The 27,912-nt window shown below is 40.3% G+C and overlaps 3 protein-coding genes and 1 long non-coding RNA gene across 6 annotated transcripts in view; 2 read left to right on the top strand and 2 right to left on the bottom strand.

Annotated features, from left to right (window-relative positions):
- The window catches only part of tmem178bb (transmembrane protein 178Bb), a 62,513-nt gene extending 55,891 nt beyond the window's left edge, over window positions 1–6,622 (bottom strand). Inside the window, exons 1-2 of one of the 2 annotated variants that reach the window (XM_035528032.2) lie at window positions 6,555–6,622; window positions 3,456–4,144 (exon numbers count right to left, since the gene is read on the bottom strand). In XM_035528032.2, the coding sequence (XP_035383925.1) occupies window positions 3,456–3,837 (382 nt within the window). In that variant the 5' untranslated portion in view covers window positions 3,838–4,144; window positions 6,555–6,622. Of the gene's footprint in view, window positions 1–3,455; window positions 4,145–4,879; window positions 5,178–6,554 lie in introns of those variants that run through there. The other variant, XM_027002225.3, reaches the window with a different exon arrangement.
- A 2,059-nt stretch (window positions 6,623–8,681) lies between these two features.
- Window positions 8,682–10,681, bottom strand: LOC113572515 (uncharacterized). The gene is made up of 3 exons (XR_003410121.3): window positions 10,533–10,681; window positions 8,896–9,032; window positions 8,682–8,722 (listed from the first exon to the last, which is right to left on the bottom strand). It is a non-coding gene; the product is annotated as an uncharacterized LOC113572515 (long non-coding RNA).
- Window positions 10,682–10,803: 122 nt separating this feature from the next.
- On the top strand, window positions 10,804–11,789 carry mrps33 (mitochondrial ribosomal protein S33). Its single transcript, XM_027002167.3, has 3 exons — window positions 10,804–11,009; window positions 11,176–11,392; window positions 11,473–11,789. The coding sequence occupies exons 1-3, from the start codon at window positions 10,913–10,915 to the stop codon at window positions 11,576–11,578; spliced, it is 420 nt and encodes a 139-aa protein (XP_026857968.2). The 5' UTR covers window positions 10,804–10,912; the 3' UTR covers window positions 11,579–11,789.
- Window positions 11,790–13,157: 1,368 nt separating this feature from the next.
- On the top strand, window positions 13,158–27,550 carry braf (B-Raf proto-oncogene, serine/threonine kinase). 2 transcript variants are annotated; one of them, XM_027002195.3, is made up of 20 exons: window positions 13,158–13,352; window positions 15,571–15,672; window positions 16,104–16,364; window positions 16,643–16,746; window positions 17,255–17,357; window positions 18,610–18,758; window positions 19,051–19,170; window positions 19,275–19,434; window positions 19,643–19,682; window positions 20,168–20,287; window positions 21,068–21,204; window positions 21,665–21,782; window positions 22,270–22,354; window positions 23,007–23,183; window positions 23,332–23,378; window positions 23,734–23,852; window positions 24,357–24,488; window positions 25,834–25,968; window positions 26,959–27,112; window positions 27,276–27,550. In XM_027002195.3, exons 1-20 carry the CDS (start codon window positions 13,191–13,193, stop codon window positions 27,296–27,298), a joined length of 2,448 nt encoding a protein of 815 aa, XP_026857996.3. In that variant the 5' UTR covers window positions 13,158–13,190; the 3' UTR covers window positions 27,299–27,550. The 2 variants fall into 2 exon arrangements, with proteins under 2 accessions (XP_026857996.3, XP_081579131.1); XM_081723005.1 differs by lacking the exon at window positions 20,168–20,287 and having other exon boundaries at window positions 13,161–13,352.
- Window positions 27,551–27,912: the final 362 nt, after the last annotated feature.

Raw genomic sequence — 27,912 nt, 5'->3', positions numbered from 1 at the left:
TACATATACATACACCATTGTGTATATATATATATATATATATATATATATATATATATGTACCATTGTATACCACTGTAGTCAGCAGCCTAAATTATATATATATATATATATGAATGATACCACAGACAATGAGCCAAGTCATCACATAAGCATGTGAAACAATTATTTTAGTATTATTTTGGCTTTTATTGTCCAATGTTGATTTCTCATTATTGTGTCTTAAGAAGTAAGGTTGCTGCCCTGCTCTGACTGAAAATCCTCAAGAAAGGGTTCTCAGTAGAGTTGTGGAGTTCTGGATGCATCAGTTTAAATATATGAAACAACTTTGCCTCCTTAATGCTTAAGGTTCCATGCTATATGAAAGAGGCAAGATAGCAATGATAATATTTTATGAATTCTGGTATCTGTTGCCTGAGCAATGATAGTGGCACAATGGTAGGCTTCTTCAAAAAAACGGACAAGATTTTAAAGTTAAATCCCTTCTCCGTGTAATAATAGAAAGAGACCGAATACCAGAAAAAGATGTGACATAAAGTGATAAAAAAAAAAAAAGTTTCTTCTTTTTGGTTACTCAGAACTCCACAAGCCAAGCTAGGACCATTTTAAAATATTTTATATAGTCTGCACAAAAAAGTTTTATTTAACACCTAAAGAACCCTAAAATGGATTTAGTTTAGGCTTTTTGTAGAAATGGTATCTCCTGCCTTAACACTTTTCATTCAGACATTTCAACCCAGTCAGGCACTCATAAACCGAACTTAGCAAAATGATTTTCACCATAAAACTTTCCTATGGGAATTTCCAAGTGAAATTCAAAACACTATAACTTGTATCTCATTAGAAATTCCAGGTGCATTGGAGATGCAGCCCAGTGGCCTTTCATTTGATTAGTGTCATTGTTCCTGTCCCATCAGGGCTTCAGGCACCGGACCAGGACGGCAGAACATCCTTTGCCCATGGGGTCCAATTTAGATGCCCAAAGAAAAGGAATGTCCCTGGGGAACTGGAAGGTAATCCTATCCTCATCTCATCTAACTATTCTCCTCTCTCTCTCTCTCTCTCTCTCTCTCTCACTCTCCTTTCTGTCTGTCTTCTGTCTCATGCATTAGATTAGAGGACAGGCTATGTGGTTTAGGTAGGGGGTTGACTGTCTCGCACTCTGGCTCTTGCTCCCTGTGATTGAGCTCTATGGTCTAAATGTCTTCATCATCTCCTGATGGGTTTCCTGCGGGGAACTGGGGACAGATGGTGGACGATGTAAGGGGTTGGCTTTCCCTGCATGATTTCTCTCTTTCTTTTTTTCTCTTTTTCAGTCTCTTCCAGATGCCCGTACCTCGTGCATCATTTCCCCTGTACCTTTACCTTCTTCTTTTCCCTATCCATCACAGTTACTCACTGTCATCATTTCCCTTTTACTCATTTATCAGCTATTTTTTCCTTCTACCATTATCCCAATATCAATACATTACCTGCACATACATCTAGAGTGATAACTACTGACTAGTCTGAATTTTCCTAATGTTATTAATATTCTTAATTTATTTTGTGTGTGGAAGATTTAGGAATGGATGCTTACATAATTGCAAATTCTGCCGTGTAATCAAAGACAAAATATTTCTATGTGCAAACATACTTGGCCAACAAAACCTGATTATGATTGTGTTTATTTACTCTTTCTGAATGATTCTATAACTTCCTTCATAGGGGCAGTGCAGGATGAAGAATCTCAATATTTCAAATAAAGGTCACTTCTAACTGGTGCTTTTATAAATGTGACATTGTTTTATTCTGTTATGCTACAGTGTTGACTAACTCTGTTTCTTATAATAACTTACTGGCTTTATGAAAGAGAGTATTGGTATTTGGTATTGGCTTCTGATGGTACAAATTGTAAGGACTAATAAACAGTGATGGATAAGCAGAATCCCTCTTAATGCGCCTTCATTTTTCACTCATGTAAAATATGAACCTCTTTTTTAAACCTCTTCATGTTATTCAATGCATTCACTGTTCATTAGTCCACTCTCCCCTGCTATTTCTCTGCCTCATCTATCACTCATTGACCCCCCACCCCACAGAATTTTTTTGCAGTGTAGGATCAGAGGAACAGAATTTCTTATGGGTAAGGACATTGCTAAGTTGAGTATAGTCAGCAGATTTCAAGACCTATCGCTTGTCAGGATAATAACATATAATGAAATTCTGCCAGGCACCAGTCACTTACACACATTCAACACCCCCCACATACACTGATGTATTTTCATCACATTTCAAGCAGTGTCTGACAGCTAGTTACCTCTACAATGCACATATTGCAACAGATTCTGACTTACAAATTATACTACATAATGTACATTGTAACTGACATATATACAGTACAACTTGGTCAAATATTGTTTGTTTCACCGTCGAGTATGTGGTTTGAAATGATGGTGATGTGCCTGAATTAGACTGCCAATCATGGTGTGAGATTCTGAATGTAGCTGACAGGGACCCCATGTGAGAGGAGAAGAGCATTTGCTGATCAAACAGAACACAAGCAGCTCGTGCTATGCAGTCTTGTAGCATACCCAACGACAAGAAAGTCGATGCCTCCTCACCACAGATAACCAATTACATAATCCTGCACATACACACTTGTTTATGTGCTTTGTGTTTTTAAATGTGTGTGTGTGTGTGTGTGTGTGTGTGTGTGTGTGTGTGTGTGTGTGTGTGTGAGAGAGAGAGAGAGAGAGAGAGAGAGAGAGATTCACAGAGTCCATTTTGTGCTGCCACCTGCAGATAAAAACATGTTCACCTTGGCAGACAGAGCCGGAGGGTAGCTTTGGCAATGTTGTCTGTTGTTTGTGAGAACTGGCCGTGTCATCTTGGCATGCTGATTTTTTATAGAGGAGCATCCCACAGGCCATACTTTGGCCTGTTCAGTTTTATTATGATGAATATATAACCAATGCATGCTGCTGTTAGTAACTATAGTGGTAGAGTAATGTGACCAGAAGAACCAACCAATGTACATGCAAAATATGTGGGAACTCTGGGTGTGGGAAGTTAATTAACCTTGTCAGGAGAATGATATTTACTCAGCAGGATAACCTTGCTTAACCCCAAGATTTTGCCTGGCTACACGGTATAAAAATGAAAACGGTAGACTACCTTGTCTTGTTATCTGTCAGTCTCAGAGTCACCATAAATGGCCTCGTAAGCGCTTACGTCAGTTATGTTAAAGGTTTAGGTCGACGTCGTAATAGCTCAGGTAGCTCACACATACAGTGCAACGCAGTGAAAGTTACATCAACTGCAATTTAGTATTTTGTGAACTACTTACACAACAGACAAGGCAACCCTAAATGCTTAATTGCTAAAACACTGTCAGTTTACAATAAAAATAATTTAAGGCTTTCTAAATGACGAGTGTAAATTACAACCAAACACAGCATCACAGTAAGCCTTACCTTTCCGAATGCGGTCCTCGATATCTTGGTCGAATCCAAGACGGTGACATTTGCTCCACAGACCCATGTTAGTGGAATTATACTGCCTGCTGCACTCGTCCGCGGCGCTCATGGCGAACAGCTGCCGTCGATTTCGGGCCAGGAGGAGCTTTTCTTCCCAGCGGTCCAGACGCGAGCGGCTAGCGCGCAGCGGGAGGCTGTTGTTGGGAATGTAAATAAAGCCCGGGTCTTTCCGGCGACTAGAGAAACTTCGGCACCGTTCCCGGTACCTTCGGGCATCCGTTTCGTACCAGTGGTCAGAGCAGATAGCCACAGCCAACATACCAAGCGCACACAGGGAAAGAGAAAGACCGGCGTAGAGTAGTAACTTTCCGGCAGCCATACTCGCATTCCTCAAAGCCGCATCAGCACCACAAACAGCTCGGACAGCTCCTTGGCGTGCACACGCATCGACTTGTTCAGCTTACATCACCTCGCGGTACCAATAGCAAGACCATCATCGGGGAAGTAGGATGCAGTCTACCCTAAATACACGGACAGAAATGACTGATATTCGTCGGTGCTCCGGAATTTGTTTTTCTTGCGCAGAGAAGTGTAGGGAACTGAAGCGGTTGTGCGGCTGCCTGACGAAAGAAAAGATTCCTATCGTATCCCGGCTTTAATGTCCATCCGTAGTCCTTGTAATTCGTCTGAATGAAACAAGACAGGGGAGGGGGTAAGGGATTTAGAGCACTAAAGCCTGTCCATGAACACGTTTGTTCTATTAAGGGGGAAAAGTCAGACGACCACAGAATTTTCAAACATGTACGAGAACATTCTATTAGCTTTTATATTTACATATATACAACAAACAAATTGAACACATGCTATACCTATACCAGTGTAATTAAATGAAATAATAATACAAATAACAGCATAATCGCACTATGGTGTGATGATAAATGTTTTGAAAAAGAAAAAAAAAGGGTTTCGCATAATTAATTAAATGTTTTGTTGTCGGTGTGCCCATACACCCCACCCCTTCACATCTATGACACACCGCATCTTTGCTCCCGAGTAGCAGGCTACTGTATCGTTACGTGGACTCTGATCTTCTTACTGTAGACAGTATCAGAGTTGTAAGCAATTATTGTTTTTCTCGTGTTTTGATTATTTCCGTAAGGCTAAGATAGATCAACAAGACAACGGGTTTTCATTGTAAATGTAAGCTAAGATGAACACAGGGAATTCAAGGGAATCATTAACATTTTATACGTCTACGTAGATCTCCATTCATTAAATAAAAACGTTTTGCAGACTACTGTAAAGGAATGCTTGGGCATAAGAAAAGCGTGCGTTTTTCAGCGCTTGCACACACATCAAAAATCAACGGGCCTGATTTCTAGTAGTTAGGCTATTGATTCATCGCAGTCGTTCCTACTCACCGTCCAGTAATAATTCTGGTCCCGAGCTATGGGTTCAGGCCATTTCCCTAATTCCTTATCGGTCCACTATAATGTAATGTATAGTGTAAAGCTGAACGAAACGTGATATCAGTGTAAATCTTGGACAACGCAACACACTCAAACACGTAGGTTAATTGTTATCAGACGCAACATCTCCAAAAACCTCGTGGAAAAAAATCCGAAAAATTATACATATATTTATAGGCCTATGTATTACAAGTCGGCTGCTGCAGACTCCGCGGATAGACTAATATGGCCTCGACATTCTCTGTGCATGTTTCTGTCTCCAGAAAATACAGCGGTGATGTCATGCTGTCAATGGAAGACGTTCATTGTTTATTAACGCACCTTCTTAAAGGAATAGTGCCGCTTATGGCTCTGAACCAGGCAGACAGTTGTAGTATTTTCCAGTCACATCTCTCATCGGAGGAGAACCTATACACGTAGCTGCTTCATGCTCAGGTTGCTGTCCAGACAAGGCGTTAGCCTATATTGCAGTTTAACGTGCGGTGATAGGATACGACTAAGCAAATTCCTCTCCCCACAACAGATCCATTATGCATCTATTGTACCGTCCACATCTTGCAGTATATCTTCTTGCAGTGTATTGCTCAATAATTTATTAGTCTAGTAGTCATCTGTCAGATACTGAAATGGTGTGTCAGCGTATCTATGGGTTAGGCTAATGTTTTTAATACCATTCAGAAATTATTTTAATGCCAACTGTAACTCCAGGCTTTCCTGCCGTATAGGAAATCTATCAGTAGAGTTTTAAAATTATTCAAGTTATTTTGTAGCTGTTTCACTACTTTATGGCAACCAAACATCTGTAATGTCATCCTAATTTCACATCTAATTTCAAATCATGCAAGTTATTTATAACTTCAGATAGTTACTTTCAAATTATTTTCACTTTTAAGTGGTTTATTTATTTTAAAATCACTTGTAATGTCACTCTTAAGAATGGTAAACATGAAACATGCGCACATAGCGCAAACTTTCAGCATTTGTTCATAAGAAAGTTTATGTGAACTTTATGAATGGTTATGTTATGGACATCACACCACTGCACTTATTAATTTGCCTTACTTTGCAGCCACTATAGACTGTTTTGAGAGTTTCACATGCTCATACAGTATTTTGACTTAAATGTCTTTATATGGAATGACAATTCTGAACACATTTTGCTACTGCATGTATCGAGTTTACTCTGATAGATCATTGTAATTTTAAAGGTAATTACTAGCCACAATGCAGAATAAACAGCCACAGTGCCACAGAATAAAATCTATTAAATCTGATGCAGACTTAGTTATTTTCAATGCTGGTAAATTTGCACTGGCACACAAGCTTCAACACCGGGTCTCACCTTCTAGAAGCATTCAACACTTTGTTGTTTAAAAACACCTGTTAAAGCAATTATGTGCAGTGTTTCATAATAGCCTGCATCAATAACATGCTAATATTACACACTATGGTGTATTTCCCATCCCTGTAAGAACATATCCACCATGTGAGGGCAGAATCGCAAGTGGCCAACTCTGAAACATCTGTTATTGAAAGACAAACAGACATTCATGATGTTCTTCATGCAAGCTTCTACAATTGGTTTGTTCTGATCTAAGTCTTCCCAGGGTCCAAGGAAAATGCTTACCTTCTTGGTTGCTCCCATTTTCTATTTTCAAGAAATACTGCAGTCAGGTGGCACAGACTCCAGACCAGTGGAAAAACTCACAGGCTCCTGCAGCATGGCTTATCATCTGGCTGCACACATCCTCTTACACGAACTCCCAACTGCCCCAGACCATTTGTATGCACCAGCTCATCTCTGCCCCATACAGGTAGCCTCCCATGAACAGTGACATACATGGCTACATCCTCACACTCTCTCCCGAGGCTAAGATACCTTGACACCTGCCAGCAGGTAAATTAAAACCCTTATCTATCTCTCATTGTCCTTGGATTCATGTGTTTATACTCACAATCTCTGGAGGCAACACCACAATCCACGTGGAGGTGAACTTCTTTTTTAAAGGTGTACTGTATGATGCCAGTACTCAGACTGAATACCCATGTTTCAAAACACCAAGGTTTTGATTCACATCTAAGGATACCATCACTGACAGAATACTAAAACTTAACTCACATGTTTGGTGTTACTCTATAGAGAGGTTGGGGATGGCAGACATCAATTCGGCCAAATGTGGCAACTAAACCAGGAGATCATTTTTAGTGCAGCTACTGCAGTGACAGATAGTGAGTTTGATGCAGGTTACCCTGAATTCACTTGATAACTCTTTATCAGGACTAACCCTTGTCTAGTGCATCTACCAAAATATTCTTCTGGAAACTGATCAGTCAGGACATACCAGTAGTATCTGAGTGGTTCCACAATAGTTAGAAATTTTGGTAAGCACATGACAGCTACAATGAACCATGTGAAGGACCAGACAGCAAGCAAATCAATACCACAGAGAATCATTAAAATACTGGCCCAGGATGTCAAATATGACTGTCCTCCCCAGAATATCAATCTCCAGTTACCAAAAAAAAAAACCCAAAAAAACCCAACACTCTTCTCTATTCAATTGTCCATTTATGATACTCAAGCAGCTTACTTATATGCTTCAGTTACCTAGAGTCTCTCCTCATGCCAGTGGTTCCTGATCACTTGCAAGAGATGGCAGCCCAAGAAGAAACTTGTCCTTCCATCATCATGCAAAGACAGCCTGGATGTGCACTTCATGCCATCCTGAATTCATGCCACAGAGTTGGCCAGTTGTTACTGGGTCCACCCTGAGAACATACTTGACACCATGATGATGGCCAAGTCCAACCACCTCACTTTGTCTGAAAGAGGGCCCTTTGGGTATGGGGCTAGATGATCCAAAGGGAGATATCTTCAAATGTGTCTCAATGGAAGAGAGGTTTATTTACATTATTTACATCCCATTCACAACCTTTAGCTGTTGTTTTTTCTTTTCTCCATACAAATTTGTCAAACTTATAATAAATCTTTGAGTATGCCCAGCACTTAAATAATGCAACCGGACCAGTAAAGTTTACTGAACTGAATGCCTTTAAAAGTTTTAAGGATATTCAGTGGCACAATGAATGAGCATTTTTCACATAATGTAAAAAAATGTCATATCAGTGACAGTTGTCATGTCTTTGTGATTTTACTCTCTCAGAGGAGAGAGGACAAATTTGTATTACTTGACTTTAAAGCAGCAAGACTGCTTATTTACCTCGAAGAGAACTAGAGTGTCAGAATATTATAGCTGGAATGGTAGAATATTGTTATTCCACATAGGGTGATAAAATAGTTATATATTTAGTGTGGCAGTTAAAAAGGAGTACAGAACATTCTTCTAATCTTTACCTTCCAAGGTTTCATTGTTTGTCTGTCTGTCCACCATCACTCCCAAGCCACCTGGACAGTTTTTATTTTTCCACTTTACACTGAATTCTGAGTATGCAACAGTAATTTTCTTTAGGACAGTATGAATGACAGCTTGACAGCCAGATTTTAATTATATTTCCGGCAAGGCTGGAACTTATTTGTAGCACTTTGGGGTGCCAGACAATGTAATCTGCAACTGCAGCAGATACACCAGAGCAATTTGTCTTGTGCGGTGTAAGGATGCGTTATCTTGGATGCGGTTTCTTTTTCTTTTTTTTTTATCCCCAGAATTGTGTTAATAGATACATCCTCTGTGGGAGGACGAAAAACGTGATTCACTTACCAATGAGAAGCGACATCTATCAGTTTTGTATTAATATTAGTTTAGGCGGATTTTGATTTCATGGGCATATCCCCATCTAGTGGATAAACAAACACATGACAAAAGTTTAAAAATGTGCCAGATCTCAATATCTCAGTAGCCCATGACTTAAACACACGGCATTTTTTAAATTAAACTCTTTGTTGGGCATATATAATTTGTGTATAACTGTATCTGCAAACAACACATCATATTTTGCATTGCATATACCATAGCTGTTGTCTTATTCTTGTGAAACCAGCTGATGAAAGGACGGATGAATGGATGGATGGATGGATGGACGGATTGATGGATGGACAGGTGCCTGGATTTTCGGTTCTCCGGAATTGCAGACTCGTGGGCTTAACCTGCAAGTTCCCGAGATAGTCAACTGGGCTGAAGGGCTGTGTAATTTATCTAAAGTCTACTTCATCTAGATTTTAGCTTTACGAACTTCCTTGTTGATAGGGGTATTACAATGTAACTGTTTTAAATTTTAGTATATCTGCTGATCTTCGATAACAATAGGTCCACTGGTTATGACAGTGTAACATATTTTGTAACCTTTACTAAGATATATTACATAGCCCTGGGTGGTAAGAGCCTAAACAATTGGATCACGTATAACAACAATAAACCGTTCTGCCTCTGAGCGCCAGTTGGGGTTATTAAATGCACAGTAACGTAAACATCAACAGTGATGGTTTTGTACATCTTGGCATCATATTTTGTTAACCATAGAAAGGAGTCGAGCTGAAGTCTCACAGCACTTTGTACACGCTGGCCGCCACGCAGTCTCGTGTATTCAGCTTCATGACATTACCACTTAGATAAAGGTCGGTGAACGTTCCAATGTCCGGTGTCCGTGAGACGGAGAAAACGGTTCTGCAGTCCTATAGTTTAGACTTGGCAAGTCAGACAGATTACATAGGAATACTATGGAGAGAGCAATTTAGTCTTTTTATGTTGAAAGACGCTTTCTCCAAACAAATTATTTGCTTGTAGGGGTTATTAGTTACAGAGTCAGTTAATGATATTTTGGTCATTATAAATATGATCATTGAATGTGATGTGATGTGTCTAATGTGAAAATTGTAGCTAAAGGTTTGAAGGCTGAGGGTTGGTTTTTTTTGTTGTTGTTTGTTTGTTTGTTTGTTTGTTTGTTTTTTGACGAAATCAATTCGGAACTACGTTCGGAGCCTGTGGGATTCACGGAGTCAATACAAAGACGTACTTTTTCATGACGTCATCAGATAGGCTTAATTATTACATAAAACGTTAGGCTATTAGACTAATACTTTAAGTAAACAAATTAACCGCAATATATTAAATAATAAACGTCCAGCTGTGTGGTAGACCCACACAAATCTCCACGAAACACAGAGAAGGATGGAAAGATGATAGTGAAAGATTTTTAACGTTCCCCAGGCCAGGCTCAAATCTTGACAAGCATTTTTTTGTTTTGTTTTGTTTTTTTTGTTTTTTTGCAAACTTAAAAATTTGTGATCGCTTTCAAAATGAGTTAAATACATACTGTACATACTCAGATATAACACAATATCGAGGAAATATCTAACAAATATATACAGTGTTTGGGATTTTAGAAATAGGATCATTCCAGAAAGGGCTGATTTGGCAAGATTACAGCAAAGAGGGAGAAAGATGGAGCATAGACCTTTCTTTTATTTAATTAATGCATCTCGCGGTTATTGTTTTCATTTCTGGGTTTACGTTGCAAACAGTTATGACTTCTAGCGGCACACACCTGAACCAATTGTATTTCAGTTGTATTTCTTTAAGTCAGCTCATTAGTAAAATTGTAGTTTATACTCAAATTATCTTAACATTTTAGTAATCATAAAAATTACCTCATGCGCTCACGGATCAGTGCAGATTAAAGGGACTGATAATGTTTGATGAAAACCTGAGAATCTTGTAGAAATTATTGTAACTGACTTGTCTGCACAATGGGAATGAATATCCCGTCCCTCTCGCGACACTAAGAAATTTTAGTCGATTTATCGGATTTCAAAAAAGATGGTAGATTAATGCCACATCTTGAGCTCTCACTGACAAGCTTTGGTTATTTAAAAAAAATAGAGGAAGTTTTTGGTCGCCAATTCACCAATCAGAAGCACCCACGGGCGCTTGCGCAGCTCACATGTTTTAGCATGCAGGACGATTAGCTTGCCTCTTGTTAAGTTAATTTAGCAATTAGTAAGTCTTTCTACGAGCGTAACATAGCTGTATGATCACGCAGTATTATGCTTTTACTGTAAAATTGTTTCATTTGTCAATTTGGTTTTTTTTAAGTTTCGGAGTGACTTTCGTGGTTTCGGTGAAAGGTAAGCCATTTTGTCTTTCGGCCAGCGGACAGTCTGAATGACCCTCACGTTGTTGTAAATTTAACCAACGTTATAGATGCTCGATGCTAAATTACACTTGGATAGAATATAATGTATGACCCCCGACCTCAGTATAAACTAACATAAACATCTTCTCATTATCTAGTCATGGCTAATTTGTCAAATTACGCCAGTCGCATGGCGCGACTTAGTGCACGCATATTTGGAGACGTTGTGCGTACTACGGATTCCAAATCCATGAAGGTGGTGCAGCTGTTTAAAGAGCCCCCCTTGGCCCAGAGGAAGGAGGTGTATGACTGGTATCCCCAGCACAATATTTACTATTCCTTAGCACAGAAGCTTCGATTCATGGGACTGTTCAGGTACGCTGTGTTACTTAAGTGACGTTGTGATGATATAGGTGATTAGTGGTGATATTGACGCATGCCCTGTTTTGCTGTAGAGATGAGCATGAAGACTTCAAGGACGAAATGCGACGTCTCAAGAAGCTGCGTGGGAAAGGAAAACCCAAGAAAGGAGAAGGAAAGAGAGCATTAAAGAAGAAATAGGCAAAATCCTAGTATACAAGGACCTTTTCATAGGAGAAAACGTCAGCCATCTGGAAGATGAACTGTATGGAAATGGATTGCAGCACATTCCTTTTGAATGTAGTGACTTCTGTGTTGCTGAATTCTCTGTACATGTTCAGTACATGTGTCTGAAGATTTTAATTATCCTTGGCTTGTATCTTTTTTGGATTAAATATTCACTATCATTCAAGTTTGTACTTGCCAATTGATCTGATCAGTAGGAGCTAGTTTCCTACTACTTGTCAGTAGTTCTCTCATGTTTGCAGGTTAGCAGTGATCCTGATGTAACCTAAGTTGAGGGTGCAAGTTTAGAAAGATCTTGACCACTTGGGCTAAGATCTTCACCCTATGTCACTATCATTTTTAAGCCTTAATTGTTTTAATTTTATACCGGTGAAGGGAAGAAATGCTTAGCATGTAATAAAAGCATATTTTTATTTATAAAAACAAGTCAGACTTTACAGGTCTCATTCTAAGGGGAAGAAAATCGCTACTGCAGGATTTAGAATAACTACAAAATAGGTAAACATCTTGCAGGACACTCCTTTTGATAGCATTTTTAGCCATTTTGTGTTTTCTACACAACATAACTTTCTACCTAGCTGTTGATTTCTTTGTACTATATAGGCATATATAAATGGCTATTTATGGTGTAACATGGGCAAACCTAGTCCAATAATAAGAAATCTTAATTTAAATTTTTACCATATTTAATCTAAGTATTAAATAATGCTTTAATTACTATGCTTAATCTGTTTGTGCTTAAAGAACGTGGTAAGGAGTGCTCATATTTTAACCTATCAGGTATTGCTTTGTTCTAAGGAAGAGTGGTTCATTGTAGGCTTTAAATTACCTGTGGTGAAGTACCAGATGCTTATCCAGTGTGTTTTTGCTTTTTTAAAGCCTTGCTGTATTACAAAAATGAGATCAAGTAGAACATGTTGACTGATCCCAAGCATGCACAAGTTAGTGCTGGCTGTGCACTGGCCAAGGGAATGAAAACCAAAGCGTCTGGTCAATTTACTCCGTTTATCATATTCCTGCCCTGCAGCTAACTCACCATTCCTAGATGTTTTGACCTGTCCTCTCAGCTGTTGCCTTAGAGCTAATAATTTAATTCAATAATCGAACTAATATCATTGTTGTTATTGTCCTCAATATAGCTTAAAGTCTGCACGCCAGTAAGGTTTCGGGTGTACTGCTTACTTAGTAGTACTCCCCATAGTTTGATTTACAAGAGGACAATTATTAAAAATGTACCATGCAAGTAAAGAAAATTTGAACAGATGTATAACTTTTATAGCAGTTTTTAAAAAAAAACGCGAGTAGTAAATTACAAGAGGAAGTAACACTTTATATGTAAACTAAACATTCGTAGAATAATACTTCCTAATCGTTGTTATTTTTATTTAGCTGTTTATATTGCTAATATTAACAATAAACCCATATTAAAATTGCAATTAAAATGCCCAGATTTCTGCTATCCCCATTTGCTCCTGAAAGGGTTTACAGTTCTTGAAATCTGTCTCCACCTCCTGTCTTGTTCTCTCTTTCTTCTATTTTTTTTTTCCACTATTTCTCGCAGTTTAAAATGGCGGCGTTGAGCAGCGCCGAGTCCCCACCGCCTGTGTTCAACGGAGACACCATGGACCGTGATCCGGATCGGGAGCCGGGACTACACGAGCTTGGCGCGGGGCTTGGGTCCACCTGCTCCGGGGGGCTTCGTGAGTGTCAGCAGGACATTCCCGAGGAGGTACGCGGCGTGTGACAGGGTAGAGAAGAGCTAGGGAGTCGGGTGCTGAGTGGAGCTTGGTGGATGTAGATCTTCAGGAAACACCGGCTGTAATATGGATCGTGGGGATGCATTGCAGGGGGGCGAGATGATGCACAAAAATCTGTTTGACTGAAATTAATGTCGTGCGTGGATAAATATGCAAATATATATTCGCAAGGTGCATTGTCGAGCAAAGGCAATCATTATTTTCTTCCATTTTTACTGCAGTTCTCTGACCCAATGTTTATTACAGGGCCTGCCCATATTTCATTCGCGTTATTATTTTTTTTTTCCTGAGACTACTGCAGCTGTAGCCAACAGCTCGCGAAGGCTAGCTCGTTAGCACCCGCGCTAGTTCATTAGCGCTCTGCGTTGAAATCATTCTAATGACTTCTAGCTCCTCATTCTGCGCGTGCCTTGTTTGTCTTCTTTATGTTCTAAACTGCAGTCTCGAACCCGCGCGACAGTTATCGCAGGCATTTTTGTGCGTGTGTCAAATCTCTTGTGTTGTCATCCTTCTTGTGAAACCCTGCTTTCTGTAGCTTGCTAACCGTACATGATTTTATTATGTGATTGTAATTATTGATGCCATGTCTTATTTGGAATAATACATTAACATTCTGAAATAAAATTGTAAGGTGGTGGCTCTGCTGGCATCATGAGGGTTTAATTTCCCAACCAGCTGACAGCCTTATGTTAAAGTGAGGGCCTTCTGTGGCATTACTTATCTTTGCATTAGCTAGCTACATTATTATGGGTACCTGGTACGTATATACTATATTATTACTGGTGACTACATGTATACCAAATTTAATTGGCCCTTTTTTTTGACGTTGGAACCAGGCATGCTAGTGCTACTGTTACCCTTATGAAAACCGTTCTTACTAATACAAGCGAGGAAGGTAAATCCAAATAGACCTCTTAATAAATAATAAGTAATTAATTTGATCCCTTACTGGCCTCATATGGAGCCCGGGGATCTTGTCTTAATTTAAAACAAGACTTACTTTAAAATATTTTAACTCCACTTTTAGCCTGCCCGTGATTTGCTTGATGCTAGGCCTACTCACACATTTGCAGATACTGCAGATGGAGTTGGTCACAGCTAGTTTTGCAATAGTTCTCTTACTGGTTTGTGACCATATTAGGCACATGCAGCCTGCTGTCACAAGGTGCATGTTGCAAATGACAATAATGTGGAGCTGCCTTTATTTAAAAAAATAAAAAAATTAAAAAATAAGTCAGGTCAGCTTTGTCACAGTTATTTGTACTAGCAAGAATACAAAGTAAAGGTAAACTGGTTTTCCTATTAGTTATGTATTTAGTCTCTTGAAAGAGGAAGGGGGCTTTCCTCTTAATTTAAAACAAAGCCATTTTATATACAAAGATTATGATCAAGTGCCAAATTGTTGCCCATGAACACTGTGACTATTACAGTTCTTTAGACAGACTGGTTCGTTAGGCCTAACCTCTGATAAGACAATTAATCTGTGAAGCATTCCAGTATTTTCAGTGAGCTTTTAAAGCAACTGTGATGGTTTTAGCTGTGTTTTGTTTTCTCCTATGACCTTGTGTCTTGCATATGACCAATGTGCAAAGGGGCATATTGGTAGGCTGTAGGATATTGGAACTTATTTATCCATATTGGGGGGGGGGGTGTAAAATAATATTTATTGTCAGAAATTAAATGTCCTCTCTGTGTGGTATAAATATTTCCATTAAATGTGGCATTACTATGTATATTAAAATTCAGTGTTGACCTAAGTTATATTCAGGTTTTGTCATATATTTAGCATCTTAGCTAAGGTGTTCCTGTTCAGGCTGCTGACTTTTATATCTGACCAGCCCCTGAATGCATGACCATTTTGTGACTCTACTGGAGAGATGGCATTGTCTTGTCAGGGCATGAGTCTCAGAGCTCAGGTCATATTTGGCTGGGAAGCCTGGAAGTTATCGCAGCATCCAGCTAAGCACTGCTGCTGTGGCTCCCCTGGGTAGGGCCAGAGATGGAGTATTCTGGATCAACTTTTACACCTCAGTGAAAAGAGTCTGCAATAAGTTTTGGTTTGCAAGTCTAAACGTAAAGTATATGCATTATCTACAGGCATTCATGCTAAGGCTAAAGATGCAGTAACCAGGATGTGAATGAGACACTTTAGATTTGCTAAAGTAGAGTTATGTTTCTTGTTTTGTACAGATATGGAACATCAAACAGATGATTAAGTTGACTCAAGAGCATATAGAAGCACTTCTGGACAAGTTTGGTGGTGAACACAACCCCCCGTCTATATACCTGGAGGTAAGTAGACAAGATATGCAAAAGTGCCACTCCTCAGCTGTGGTGAGAGAGATGACATATGGTGAAGCACTGGTAAAATGGAAGACTGCAATGAGGACTGGCAGATAGTCATTATTGCCCAGAGCACTAATTTGTCTTTATAAAAAGATTCTGACCAAAGTGCAGTGACTAAGACCTATAATTAAAACATTTCTGAACCCAAGGAAGTACTGGGGAACATATGAGACTTAACTCTGAGCAGCATACTGTAGGTAGCCCTACCTTAAGAGCATGTTCATGTTTTAAATGGATTCTGAATAACACAAAATTGTGTACACTTTCAAATGGGATGCCACAGACTGTTGAAGCTGTCATTTGGAAGTAGGCGTGAGTGGATGTAAAGGTTGAGTGAAGCACATGTCCACAGCTCAGTGCTCACCTGTCCCTTCCAGGCCTATGAAGAGTACACCAGCAAGTTGGATGCCCTGCAGCAGAGAGAGCAGCAGCTCCTGGAGGCCATTGGGAACAGCTCGGAGTTCTGCTCCTCTCCCACCCCCACCCCACTGCAGGTGAAGCTGGGTCTCCAGGCTGGCCCAGCTGCACCCAACACCCTGACCATGCTGCAAACCCCTAGCGACGCTGCCCGGGTCAACCCTCGCTCACCTCAGAAGCCCATCGTCAGAGTCTTTCTGCCCAACAAGCAGAGGACAGTGGTGAGTTGCAGCTGCATGCTGCACAGGGAAGAGTTCTACCCCATCCTTGAAATGGGTTCCATTAGTTTGGAATTAGGGTGGCTCTTTTTTGGTCAAGGGTTGAACTGAGAAAGTCTTTGGAATTTTTCATACTTTGGTATTGATGTTTTGAGCTCAAAAGGAAACTCAAGGAAAGGACTATGAACTGGTTTTCTACTACGTTCAAATTGTAGAGCTGAGTGAGTTCTCAGGGGAGTTGCCGCGGGGTCTCACTGATCTCCTGTTTTCCTTTGTCTTAGGTCCCAGCGCGTTGCGGGATGACTGTGAGGGACTCCTTGAAGAAGGCGCTGATGATGCGAGGCTTGATTCCAGAATGCTGTGCTGTCTACAGGATTCAGGATGGGTAATGGCATATAGCACACATTCATCTGCCTCAGCTGACTCAAATAATGCTCTGCTTCTTCTCCAAGGGTAGTGGTTCTCAAAAGGCAGTTCCATAGGATACCTGACTCAGAAGCCTGTGATAACAGCATAGTAAATACTGAAGAACATGTCCTACAGATACATTATGAATTCTGAAGAAGTGTTCTGTCAAGCTTGGGGTGGTGTGGTTCTGGAAATCTGAGTACATAACTACTGTGTTTATCAGCATTGCAGAGTATTAAGCAGGGTGGGGAAGAAATCTTGTGAGGTGATATTTAATCTACACACACTTGCTAATAACCAGTAATGTACCAGCCCTGCCTGCTAGCTTTAAATCAGTAGGAAATTAGTTCTTAACAATTGTTTTTAATGAGTTGGGAACCACTGCTTTAAGGGATATGCTGTGTGTGATCATTTTAAAGAAGCATTAAATACACTGACGATTGTTTATAATCAAGCCATGCATAACCTCTCTCTTTTCTCTCCAGGGAGAAGAAGCCCATTGGCTGGGACACAGACATTTCCTGGTTGACAGGGGAGGAGCTCCATGTGGAGGTTCTAGAGAATGTGCCCCTGACAACCCATAATTTTGTGAGTATGACATCAACGCTTTGGAAAATTGTGCAAATGAATCTAAACATGGATCCTGCTGAGGTTAGGGACAAAGATGAATCGTGTGTGTGTGTGTTCGTGTGTGTGTGTGTGTAAGTTTGTTTTATTTGTCACGTACATCGTCATACATGATATAATTCGCAGTGAAATGGTTTTTGTGAGTGTCCAACCTGAGGAAAGATACAGGAGTGTATATAGAAATATATACAAAAGATCAAAAATATATAACAATACATGTATAATGTGTGCATATATACACGCAATGCATATATGTGTATGTACACAATGTGCAATTCCAGTTTACAATTTACAGTCATGATATTATTGACATCATGATGGTGGTCCCCCTAGTTTATCAGTTGCCCTGATTCAGGGCCCAAATGGCCTGTGGGATGAAGCTTCTCCTTAGTCTCTATGTATTGGTCTTCAGGGAGCAAAAGCGCTTCCCTGACCTCAACAGAGAGAAGAGCCTAGTGTTGGGATGGGTGGGTCCTTCACAATCCTCCTGGCCTTGGTCTTGTAATAGATGGTCTGCAGGTCAGGAAGTTCTGTATGAGTGATGCGCTCTGCTGAACGCACCACCCTCTGGAGTGCTTGTCTATCCTGCTGTGAGTGAGAGTGAGTGAGTGAGTGAGTGAGATCTACAGATGTATGCTTTGTGTCTGTTAAAGGTCTAAGCATGTTCATTTTTAAAACGTGAGATCTGCTTACCTTAGGCCTGTCCATAATAGGGAAGCTCTATGGGGAAAAGGTCAACTTTTCCTCTAGAGGGCGGGTCACATATTCAAGTCACCTTGACTGTGTGTGTGGTGGTGTTTGTTTGTTGTGGGTGGTGGTTTTTTTTTGTTTTTTTGTTTTTTTTTAAATGAAGCAATGCTTTTTACCATATAAGGATTTACCCAAAGATTTTGAAGAACCTTATTTTGCTAATGTCAATCTCTTAAATGAAGATGGAAGCTGCTTTTTGTTTGGCATGTTTCCAGACTGTCTGGCCTTTGACCTTCTGGTCTTTTAATATGATGCATCTCTATTTTGCTTTTGAGGACTAGCATATTTACTTCTTGTGACCCTCAAATTCTGAGGCATAAAAGGGTGACCATCTAGGTAGATTTCCCAGTTGGGTCTTGTTTATTACCATACAAGTTCTAAGGTGATGCTTAGGTGGCACTTGTGACTAAGGTGCCTAGCACAGATCTGAACTATTAACTGTTGCCATGGTTGCTGTTGCCAGGTGAGGAAGACGTTCTTCACCTTGGCCTTCTGTGACTTCTGCCGGAAGCTCCTGTTCCAGGGCTTCCGCTGTCAGACATGTGGCTACAAGTTCCACCAACGGTGCAGTACAGAAGTCCCACTCATGTGTGTCAACTACGACCAACTGGAGTGAGTGCTCATGGGAAATGTAGTCTGAGGCCTGTCATAGAGTATTAGTTCTCATAGTTTGTTTGAATTTGCACAGTTGTTCGTTTTATTCGCATACTCAGATATTGGGTAATGGTGTGAACATTTGTCATCTTTTTCATTCAAAATTGCAGTTTTAAGAATTATCCATGATTTATCCCATCATGGGTTGTGACAGCAGCAGCTCTACAGACTGATGGCACTGTTACCAGGCGCTAATGTGCAATATTATTATATAAATAATCTGACATGTCTTATTTTTCTCTTTATGCAGTTTATTACTAGCGTCCAAGTTTTTGGTGCACCACCCCATTACCCAAGAGGAGGTGTCATCAGAGGGCACTACACCCGTGTCAGAGGTGTGTCCATCCATCCTGCCATCTGACTCTGCGGGGTAAGAGCAGCCACTGAGCCTGAGCTGCAGTGCTGTCGAACCGCCATGCTCATGCTGTTACACTCATGTCATCATGCTGATGAGCATGCATCTGACTCCTCCAGGTCACTTTGCCACTCGGCCGTGTCCCCATCCAAATCTATCCCCATCCCACAAAGTTTCCGGCCCGGAGAGGAGGACCACCGTAACCAGTTTGGCCAGAGAGACCGTTCTTCCTCAGCCCCCAATGTTCATATCAACACGATCGAGCCAGTTAATATTGATGTGAGTGATTAAAAGGCACACACGCACTAATTTAATCTCTCTTTTGTGGTGAGAAAATAAACTTAGCAGAGTTTCTAAGAAACTTGGAGTGTTTGCAGATGTGTAGCAGTGGATGCTGATAGTTATTATTAAATTTGTTCTCAGTATTGTGTAGAATCAGTGTTTTTATTTTTTAAAGACTGTAAATCTTCATCACATTCTGTTTTAGGACTTGATTCGTGATCAAGGTTCACAGAGGTCAGATGGAGGTAAGAGTTCTTTATAAAATGCAGCATAAACACTCACATCACAGAGGTTTGAAAATATGAGCAAAGACTTTGCTCATATTTTGCTCATTTCCTCACAGAGGTTCAAAAGCTTCTCCTCATATCACACTTTTTTTGCTGTGTCATTGGCATTAAAACCTTCATGCTAGACCATTCCATACCTCCTGTTTCTCCCTACAGTTAAGATGCTAAACACATGGAGCCCTGCTTCCCTCTCCATTCTGGGTCTTTAACAAAAGCTTTGCCATAAAACTGCCCTAGCTTGCTTTAAAGTGACCATCAGCACTTCAGCTTGCTTTAAAGTGAACATCAGCACACCTGCCCCTGTCCTCAGTATGTAAATAGTGGCACAAACTGCCCCCAGCAAAAACCTTTCAATGTGACCTTATAGCACAGACACAGGATAGTTGATGATTGGCGAGGGGTGTTTGGGGGCAGTCATTGTGTGTGTCTGTCTTCCCCTGCAGCCCCCTTGACCCACCCAGGTCGCTGCTCAAGGAAGCACCGAACACGGACCTCTAGCCCCATCCTGTACTCCTACCCCAATGCCATTGTGTTTGATTTTGAGCCCGAGCCTATTTTCCAAGGTAGCTAGGCCTTTGTGCTTCACTGTGCCCCATGTCTGCTTGCATGCGTGCGTATCTATCTGTACAGGTGATCAATGCCTCCAGTGTTTTTCCGCATTTTTGCTATAGTGTGAATTTTTCTTGTGCATGCACTTCTCCTGCAGTGTCTTGTCAAAGGCTGGAGATGCTTGCTCTCAATTTGGATCTTATGTGGTCCATTGCTCTCTTGCACAATAATAATGCAAGTCTGATCATATAATAATTGTTGCTGAAGGGAGAAGTGGAGTTGCTTACATGCACATGCACATACATATACATGGGGATACCTATATGACACAGAATAATCTCAATCATTTTAAGTCACGCACTAACCTCTGCAGCTCACCTTTCGATTGTAAAAGCCTGGATACATGTGAGTGTATCAAAGTACACTCAATACAGTTGTGAAATTGGATTGGTTTAAGGTAGACTGGGGGTTTGAGCTGGGTTTCTAATAGTTCTGCTAGACAGACCCTTCTAAAAAAAGAGAGAGTTTAGTTTGGACTCACATTATAAACTACATTTCCCAGAACTCATTGATCTCTATCCTCACATCAAACTGCATGATCTGTGTGATATGACTCCTCCACTACACATGTTCAGACACTTTTATTTCAGTCTCTCTGTGTCTGTCACTCTTTATTCTTCTTGCCTCTCACACTGTTGTTTGTCATTAACATAACCTTTTCTCTTTCTCTGTCCTTAATATCTTCAAAACACAATAAATTAGGTGTTTAAATATATAAATAAAATCCTTTCCAGGCTCCACCACTGGGCTGTCAGCCACACCCCCTGCTTCCCTGCCTGGTTCCCTGACTAATGTGAAGATGCCGCAGAAGTCACCGTGCCAACAGAGAGAGCGCAAGTCGTCATCCTCATCTGAGGACCGCAGTAAAATGGTGAGGGGGTGCTGCTGTGACCCTGCTCTTTACTTCCTGCTGTACCCGGATCAGTTTGATCCTGGCAGATAACCAGAGTTCAGCATAGGTCTTCGGTGGGATGCTAAACCCCCATGCATTTGGCTGATTTTATTTTTGTTTAGCTCAAACACAGCACATTCTTGCACCTTTCACTGAGTCTGCTCAGTGAAGTCAGGAGCTGTGTTGTTTGCATGGGTACACCTTAATGAACTCCCAAAAGACATTGTTGTTTTATATGCTATCCAGGCATTGCACCATGTTTAGGTTGCAAAGACATTTTATTTATGACATAATCCATTGTTGTGTGTGTGTGTGTGTTTGTTTGTTTTTTGTTTGTTTGTTTGTTTGTTTATATATATATATATTTTATATATATATATATATATATTATATATATATATATATTATATATATATATAATGGCATTGCTATCTGGAAGAAAACTCTGGGCAGGCGGGACTCTAGTGATGATTGGGAGATTCCAGAAGGTCAGATCACTCTGGGCCAGCGGATAGGATCAGGTTCTTTTGGAACTGTCTACAAGGGGAAGTGGCACGGTACGTCTTCAGAAACCTTGCATGGTTTCCGCCTGCCTTTCATTTCTGCAGAGGTACACAGCGATAGGATGGCATGGGATGGATGGGAAGGAATTCCACTGTGGGAACACGTTAAGTGGAATCTCAGCACTACTCTCATGCAGGAACTCTTAAATATTCCCCGCTGCCTGACATTTCTACTTCAGACATCATTAGTTATGATGTCTGATGTGTTTCAGTGAAACATACTAAAGTGGGATTTAAGATCTCAGATATCTCTGTACTTCTCAAAGAAGTAATGGACATTGGCCTTAACATGCCTTCTTCATCCAAAAAGGGGAAGGCCTGAGTCTGTTTCCCTGGTGCAGTGAATCCAGTTACCAACTGACATCATAACCTCTGCTGCAATGTATGCACCATTCCGGTTATGCTAATCCCTCAGATCTGGCTGACTACATTTGCTATTCAAGCATTTTGTTTTTGTTTTGTTTTGTTATTACCTTCACAGGTGATGTGGCAGTAAAGATGTTGAATGTGACTGCTCCCACTCCTCAACAACTACAGGCCTTCAAGAATGAAGTTGGGGTCCTCAGGTAAGGACAGATCTGCTCCTATTCTATGACCTCATCCCAAGTTGCTGTCTGTCTGTCATTATGGATCTAACTTTGACACCTGAAAAACCTGATGGTGCTGCTGTATGAAGAAGAGATGGGGGCATTTCTCTGCAGGTGCTTCAGTTTGGGCCATGGTTGCTGTTATGTTGGAGACCCTTAACATCAACTTCAGATTAATTTATGGCTCTTATGCTAATAAGTGGATCATTGTGGATGCATGTGTCCATCGAGGTTGTCTGTTGCAAGCTCTGCCCTTCGTCCATGCTAATACAACTACTCATCTCCTCTTGTTGGTGCATGAATTTTCATACCGATTAACTGGTTCATGAGTGATCTGATGCTCGATTGCTAGATTACAGGGTCAATCATGCCTGTTAAATTACAGGGAGCACCATATGTATAGTCTTTGATTTAGGTGAAACAGCTGTGACTAATCCACGCAGTGACATTTTGTCCAAAAAAAAGAAAAATCCTAATAATTTGGTGCAGATCTTCCTTTCATTTGAAGGGCTAGAACTCAGAGCTTGGGCTCAGGTTCTGCCTAGTTTCTGCTGGTGCTGAAAGGACACTTTGTTTATACCGTGTGTCTGTACAGCAGTTCCCTTTCATGTGAATTCTGTCTTTCTTGCAGAAAAACCCGGCATGTCAATATCCTGCTCTTCATGGGCTACACTACCAAGCCACAGCTGGCCATTGTCACACAGTGGTGCGAAGGCTCCAGCCTCTACCACCACCTGCACATCATCGAGACCAAGTTTGAGATGATCAAACTGATCGACATCGCCCGGCAGACGGCCCAGGGCATGGAGTGAGTTTTCAGGAACAAGGGCTCCTTTTTTTCATTTAAAGAGGTTCTGGCCAATCTGATAGAGGTTTTCTTGTCTCAGAATAACTGCTGATATGTGTAAATTTCGTTTAGGTTTATAACTCTTAATTGTGTTTTTTTATCCTCTCAGCTATCTGCATGCCAAGTCTATCATTCACAGAGACCTCAAGAGCAACAGTATCCTTTCTACATTTGCCTTGCATTGGTACATAATGAATTATTATTATTGTTATTATTATTATATTTATTTATTTATTTATTTATTTAAAATACACCATGTAACAAATCACAAAAGATTTTACTGCGTGCTGTGAGGATTCCAACCAATCCCAGACATTTCAAGTGGGTGTTTCCATGTGACATCAAGGGATCACCTGTGAGTGTTAATATATTGCAAAGTATATCTCCATGACACTGTAATTGTACTCTATTTTAAAAGGTATTGTGATTTATCCCTATAATGCATCCTAGTTATGATCTTTAGGATACATGTATTGTAGTGGAGACGAGTCTTAACTGCACCACTCTTCAGATATCTTCTTGCACGAGGACTTGACAGTAAAGATCGGGGATTTCGGTCTCGCTACTGTGAAGTCCCGCTGGAGTGGGTCACACCAGTTCGAGCAGCTTTCTGGCTCCATTCTGTGGATGGTGGGTGCAACTGCAAGTTCCATTCACATTGCTCTTTTCCAAGTCTGCCTGAGTTATGTGGAGTGCATTTTAGAATATTTTTTAGGCTTTTTTTTTTTTTTTTTTTTTTTTTTTTTTTTCTTGAGAACATGCTTGTATCTACATTTTTACTTTTTTGATTTGTAATTTTCTAGTTTACGTACGGTTAAGTGGTAATAGTAGACAAAAGCCTAATATGGACTACAGGAGTGGTGGAGAACACTCACTTGAGGTTTCAGAATGTTCAACCTTTTTAAAGTGCATACTTTTGCATTTTGTTTTAAGGTGGTCCCAAAGTAACCTAGTTTAAAAAAGTCTACCGGGCTTTCAGAGCCAAATCCAGCAGCGCTGAGCTAGACCAGTTGTTGGCTCCTTTAACTGCAAATCCAACTCAGTGACCCCCATTTGCGTTTGATCTTTGCGGCAGTGAAGCAGTATTACTGCTACTGAATGCAGATTCACTTGGAACTTGTTCACTTTACTCAGGCTCCAGAGGTGATCCGGCTGCAGGATAAGAACCCGTACAGTTTCCAGTCTGATGTCTATGCTTTTGGCATCGTGCTGTATGAGCTCATGTCGGGGACATTGCCTTATTCCAACATCAACAACAGAGACCAGGTGAGAGTCCTCTGGAAGTCCAAGTTGGTGTCCATATTGTTCCATCCAGAGCATCAGGAAACTCTGGAGCCATAAAACTCAAATTGAAGAAACTTGGATGCAGTGGGTGGAGGAACATGGCAGGCTGGCAAGGGAAAGAAGAGTTTCCCTGATTACCTTGGCAGTGTATTTTGAGTCATTGTCTTTCTGTACAGTGAAGTGCTGACCATTGAGTCTGGAGGCATTTAATTGGAAATTGGAAGATGAGATGATTCAGCACACTTCTGAAGTAATTGCTTTAGCTGCATTACGTATAATGATGATCTAGAGACTGCTATGCTATCTCTACTATATTAGATATCAATATGTATACTATGAATCTGCTATTTTGTGTTCGTGTGCTTGTTTTTCTTCACATCATTTTATCACTATGCAGGGAGTTATGACCTGTACTTTTTTTGGTAATAAGGGGAATTTGCACTTTAATGTGTGACCTTTACAATTTGGCTATCAAAATATTTTACTAACGGTAAATTATCCCTCCCCTCTGGAGGTTAGAGATGGTAATGGCTGTTTTGCATTAACTTTTATCTGATTATTGCTGAAGTAAAAAAAAACAAAAAAACAAAAAAACTGTCCTCCTTTTTATTTATTTATTTATTATCTTTAGCATTTATCATGCTCAGTGTTACAAATAGAAGTTATTTTCTTTCAATAGCCAAATTGGATATATATGTTTTTATAGATAGCTGTTCATGTTGGTGTGTCCCCACTAACACTAAAGGTAAGTTTGCAGACTTTGTATGGCTGTTCTGCATTATAAAGAAGCAGTCCTGTAGAAGAATCAACTTTCTGACCATCATCGTGAAAAGGACTTTTTTTAAGCTCACAGACCTTTTGTGAGCCTTCATTTGTTTTTGTTTTTGTTTTTTTGTTTGGTTTTTTTTGTTTTTTTTTTTTTTGTTGGTTTTTTGTTTTACTAAATATTTCTTTTGGTTCTAAGCAGAAGTTTACCTTTAGTAATGTAATGCCATACTTTGCTGTAAATTTTATTTTATTTTTTTTAAAGTGTTAGTCATTCAAAGTAAATAAAGCAATAAAACCCAAAGAACTACCCAGAGACGCTCTATGCTGTTCTCCCATGTGTTTTTTTTGTTTGTTTGTTTGTTTGTTTTGTGTTTTTGTTTTTTTGTTTTTTTGTTCAGTTGTTCAGCAAAGACAGCAGACTGAATAAACTGCACCAGTATACACAAAGGAAACTCAGGACCTACACACTGGAGTGTCTGTACGGTTAAGACCTCGGAGTTGGTCTGTGTGTAAACCTACTGCTGAGAAGGGCTCTCTCTCTGTCTTTGTTGCGCTGTAGATCATCTTCATGGTGGGCCGGGGTTACCTGTCCCCTGACCTGAGCAAGGTGCGCAGCAACTGCCCCAAGGCCATGAAGAGGCTCATGGCTGACTGCCTGAAGAAGAAAAGAGAGGAGCGACCCCTCTTTCCTCAGGTAAACAATGACATACCTGGGCGTTTTTTTTTTGTGTTAGTTTGTTTTGAAGCCAGCAGTAAATCAGATTTATTTGGTCAATTTTCTTGTGTCCAGATTGCAAGTTACAAGTAGTAGATCCAATTTGCTTGTTTGGACTGTGATCATGTTTGCTCACATATCAACATTGGTTGTCATAGTTTACCATGACAGGCATGCTTAACACAGAGTAGTATGGGGCAGCTAAAGCTAGCAAGCTAGCTACCAACATGGAGTTTGCCTTGGTTTAACAAGACATTAGTCATTCCTCTGATTTTATTGGCATAGGCAACAGCAGAGAAAAGTATGGCACACACCAAGTTTATTGTTGTCATAATTGGTAAAATGGTTAGGTGTGAGATATTTGTCCATGCAGGGTTTCCTCAATATTGTTTAAGACCTTGTCAGAATTCTGACATAAATAAGTACTGCTCACCAAATTAGGACTGAGGTTGGGGCTGGAACATGCACAATCCTATCTGACCAAAAAAAGGCAAAAAAGCTTTTTGAATTGGACCTGAAACTGGTCTTGAATCTGATTGGAAAAAGTCAGATGACACCAAAGTTTATCAAATCTTTGTTCCATTCTGTTCCTCATTCAACAGCATTTACATGGTGATTGTGTCGGTATGGGTGTTGATGCTAAAATCTCATCAGACCCAGTAATAATACTGCAGTGTTTACGTTCAGCATCACTGCTGGTCTGGGAGAGAGCTGTCCCTCAAAAACCTTCTCCCACCTGGGAGAACCTGACTCCTGGTGAAGTAGATGGCAACAGATATAAATTAGCAGTTTTGAATGTATACCTACAAGGCATTTAAGTTTCTAAGCAGCTGGTGAGTGCATGTTGTGTTGTGTGATTTTGATAATCATCCTTTTGCATATACTCTATACATGTGTTATAAGAATGTTCTGTTATCCATATTAGAAATGGACAAGTGGTCAATTAAGTTAATTTGTCCTTTATCCCAGATCCTGGCATCCATTGAGCTGTTGGCCCGCTCATTACCCAAGATCCATCGGAGTGCGTCGGAGCCATCCCTCAATCGGGCTGGCTTCCAGACGGAAGACTTCAGTCTGTATGCTTGTGCCTCTCCCAAAACTCCCATTCAAGCTGGGGGCTATGGTAAGTGTTTATACATATATACATATATATGTATATGTATAAACATTTGTGTGTGCACGTATGTATGTGTGTGTGTGTGTGTGTGTGTGTGTGTGTATACTTTTTTAAAATTAAAATATCAGTACTAAATTTTTATTTTTATTTTCTTTCTCTGCCCTTGTAGGGGAATTTTCAGCATTTAAGTAGTGCTGCCCTTGTCACCTTTAAGATGTCTCATGTTCCTACAGTGGGTTCATCCATAACACAGAAAAAACAGCTAGTTTCAAAGAATGTGCTACTTTTCTTCCTCTTTACCTGAAGAGCAAAGATGTTGATGGAATCACTTAAAAAAACAAACAAAAAAAACACCACACAAACCTATTAAAAACCTACAGCTGACCACCATTTGGTGATACGAAAAAGGAAAAAAAAAAAAAAAAAAACAACCCAAAAACAAAACTTGAAATGATGCACATAAAGTACAATTGACAGTGAAATGAGTTGCAAACCCTTGAAGGTGGCTGCTATATGAAAGAGGAATAAATCCAGGAAGTTGGCAAGAAGTCTTAGCAAGCGAGCATGGACTGCTGGGTTACAGACTGTATGATGGAAGCGTCTGACAGATGGAGCTGAGCAATGTCCTGCCTTGCTGCTCCCCTGCTGGGGGCACTATGCAGTACTGGTCAACCAGAGCACAGGAGCCACACCTTGACCAATGGTTTGTTTTCTGCAGTAGAACTGCCTGGTCAGCAGTAGTTAATTGGATAATGTGTGGGACTGAAGTTAGGTCATCAGTCATGGAGAGGATGCTGAAAGATGAC

This window comes from Electrophorus electricus, chromosome 11 (genome assembly GCF_041902795.1).
Source record: "Electrophorus electricus isolate QZ-2024a chromosome 11, ASM4190279v1, whole genome shotgun sequence".
Classification (NCBI taxonomy): domain Eukaryota; kingdom Metazoa; phylum Chordata; class Actinopteri; order Gymnotiformes; family Gymnotidae; genus Electrophorus; species Electrophorus electricus.
Note: the sequence above shows the minus strand (reverse complement) of the source record. Positions and strands in the feature narration are given on the sequence as shown.

Coding starts and splice junctions, on each gene's coding strand:
- braf (XM_027002195.3), top strand. CDS start 13,191: ATGGCGGCGTTGAGCAGCGCCGAGTCCCCACCGCCTGTGTTCAACGGA. Junction 20,288..21,067: donor GCCCGAGCCTATTTTCCAAG/GTAGCTAGGCCT, acceptor AATCCTTTCCAG/GCTCCACCACTGGGCTGTCA. Junction 23,184..23,331: donor CAGACGGCCCAGGGCATGGA/GTGAGTTTTCAG, acceptor TTATCCTCTCAG/CTATCTGCATGCCAAGTCTA.
- mrps33 (XM_027002167.3), top strand. CDS start 10,913: ATGATCACGCAGTATTATGCTTTTACTGTAAAATTGTTTCATTTGTCA. Junction 11,010..11,175: donor TTTCGTGGTTTCGGTGAAAG/GTAAGCCATTTT, acceptor CTCATTATCTAG/TCATGGCTAATTTGTCAAAT. Junction 11,393..11,472: donor CGATTCATGGGACTGTTCAG/GTACGCTGTGTT, acceptor GTTTTGCTGTAG/AGATGAGCATGAAGACTTCA.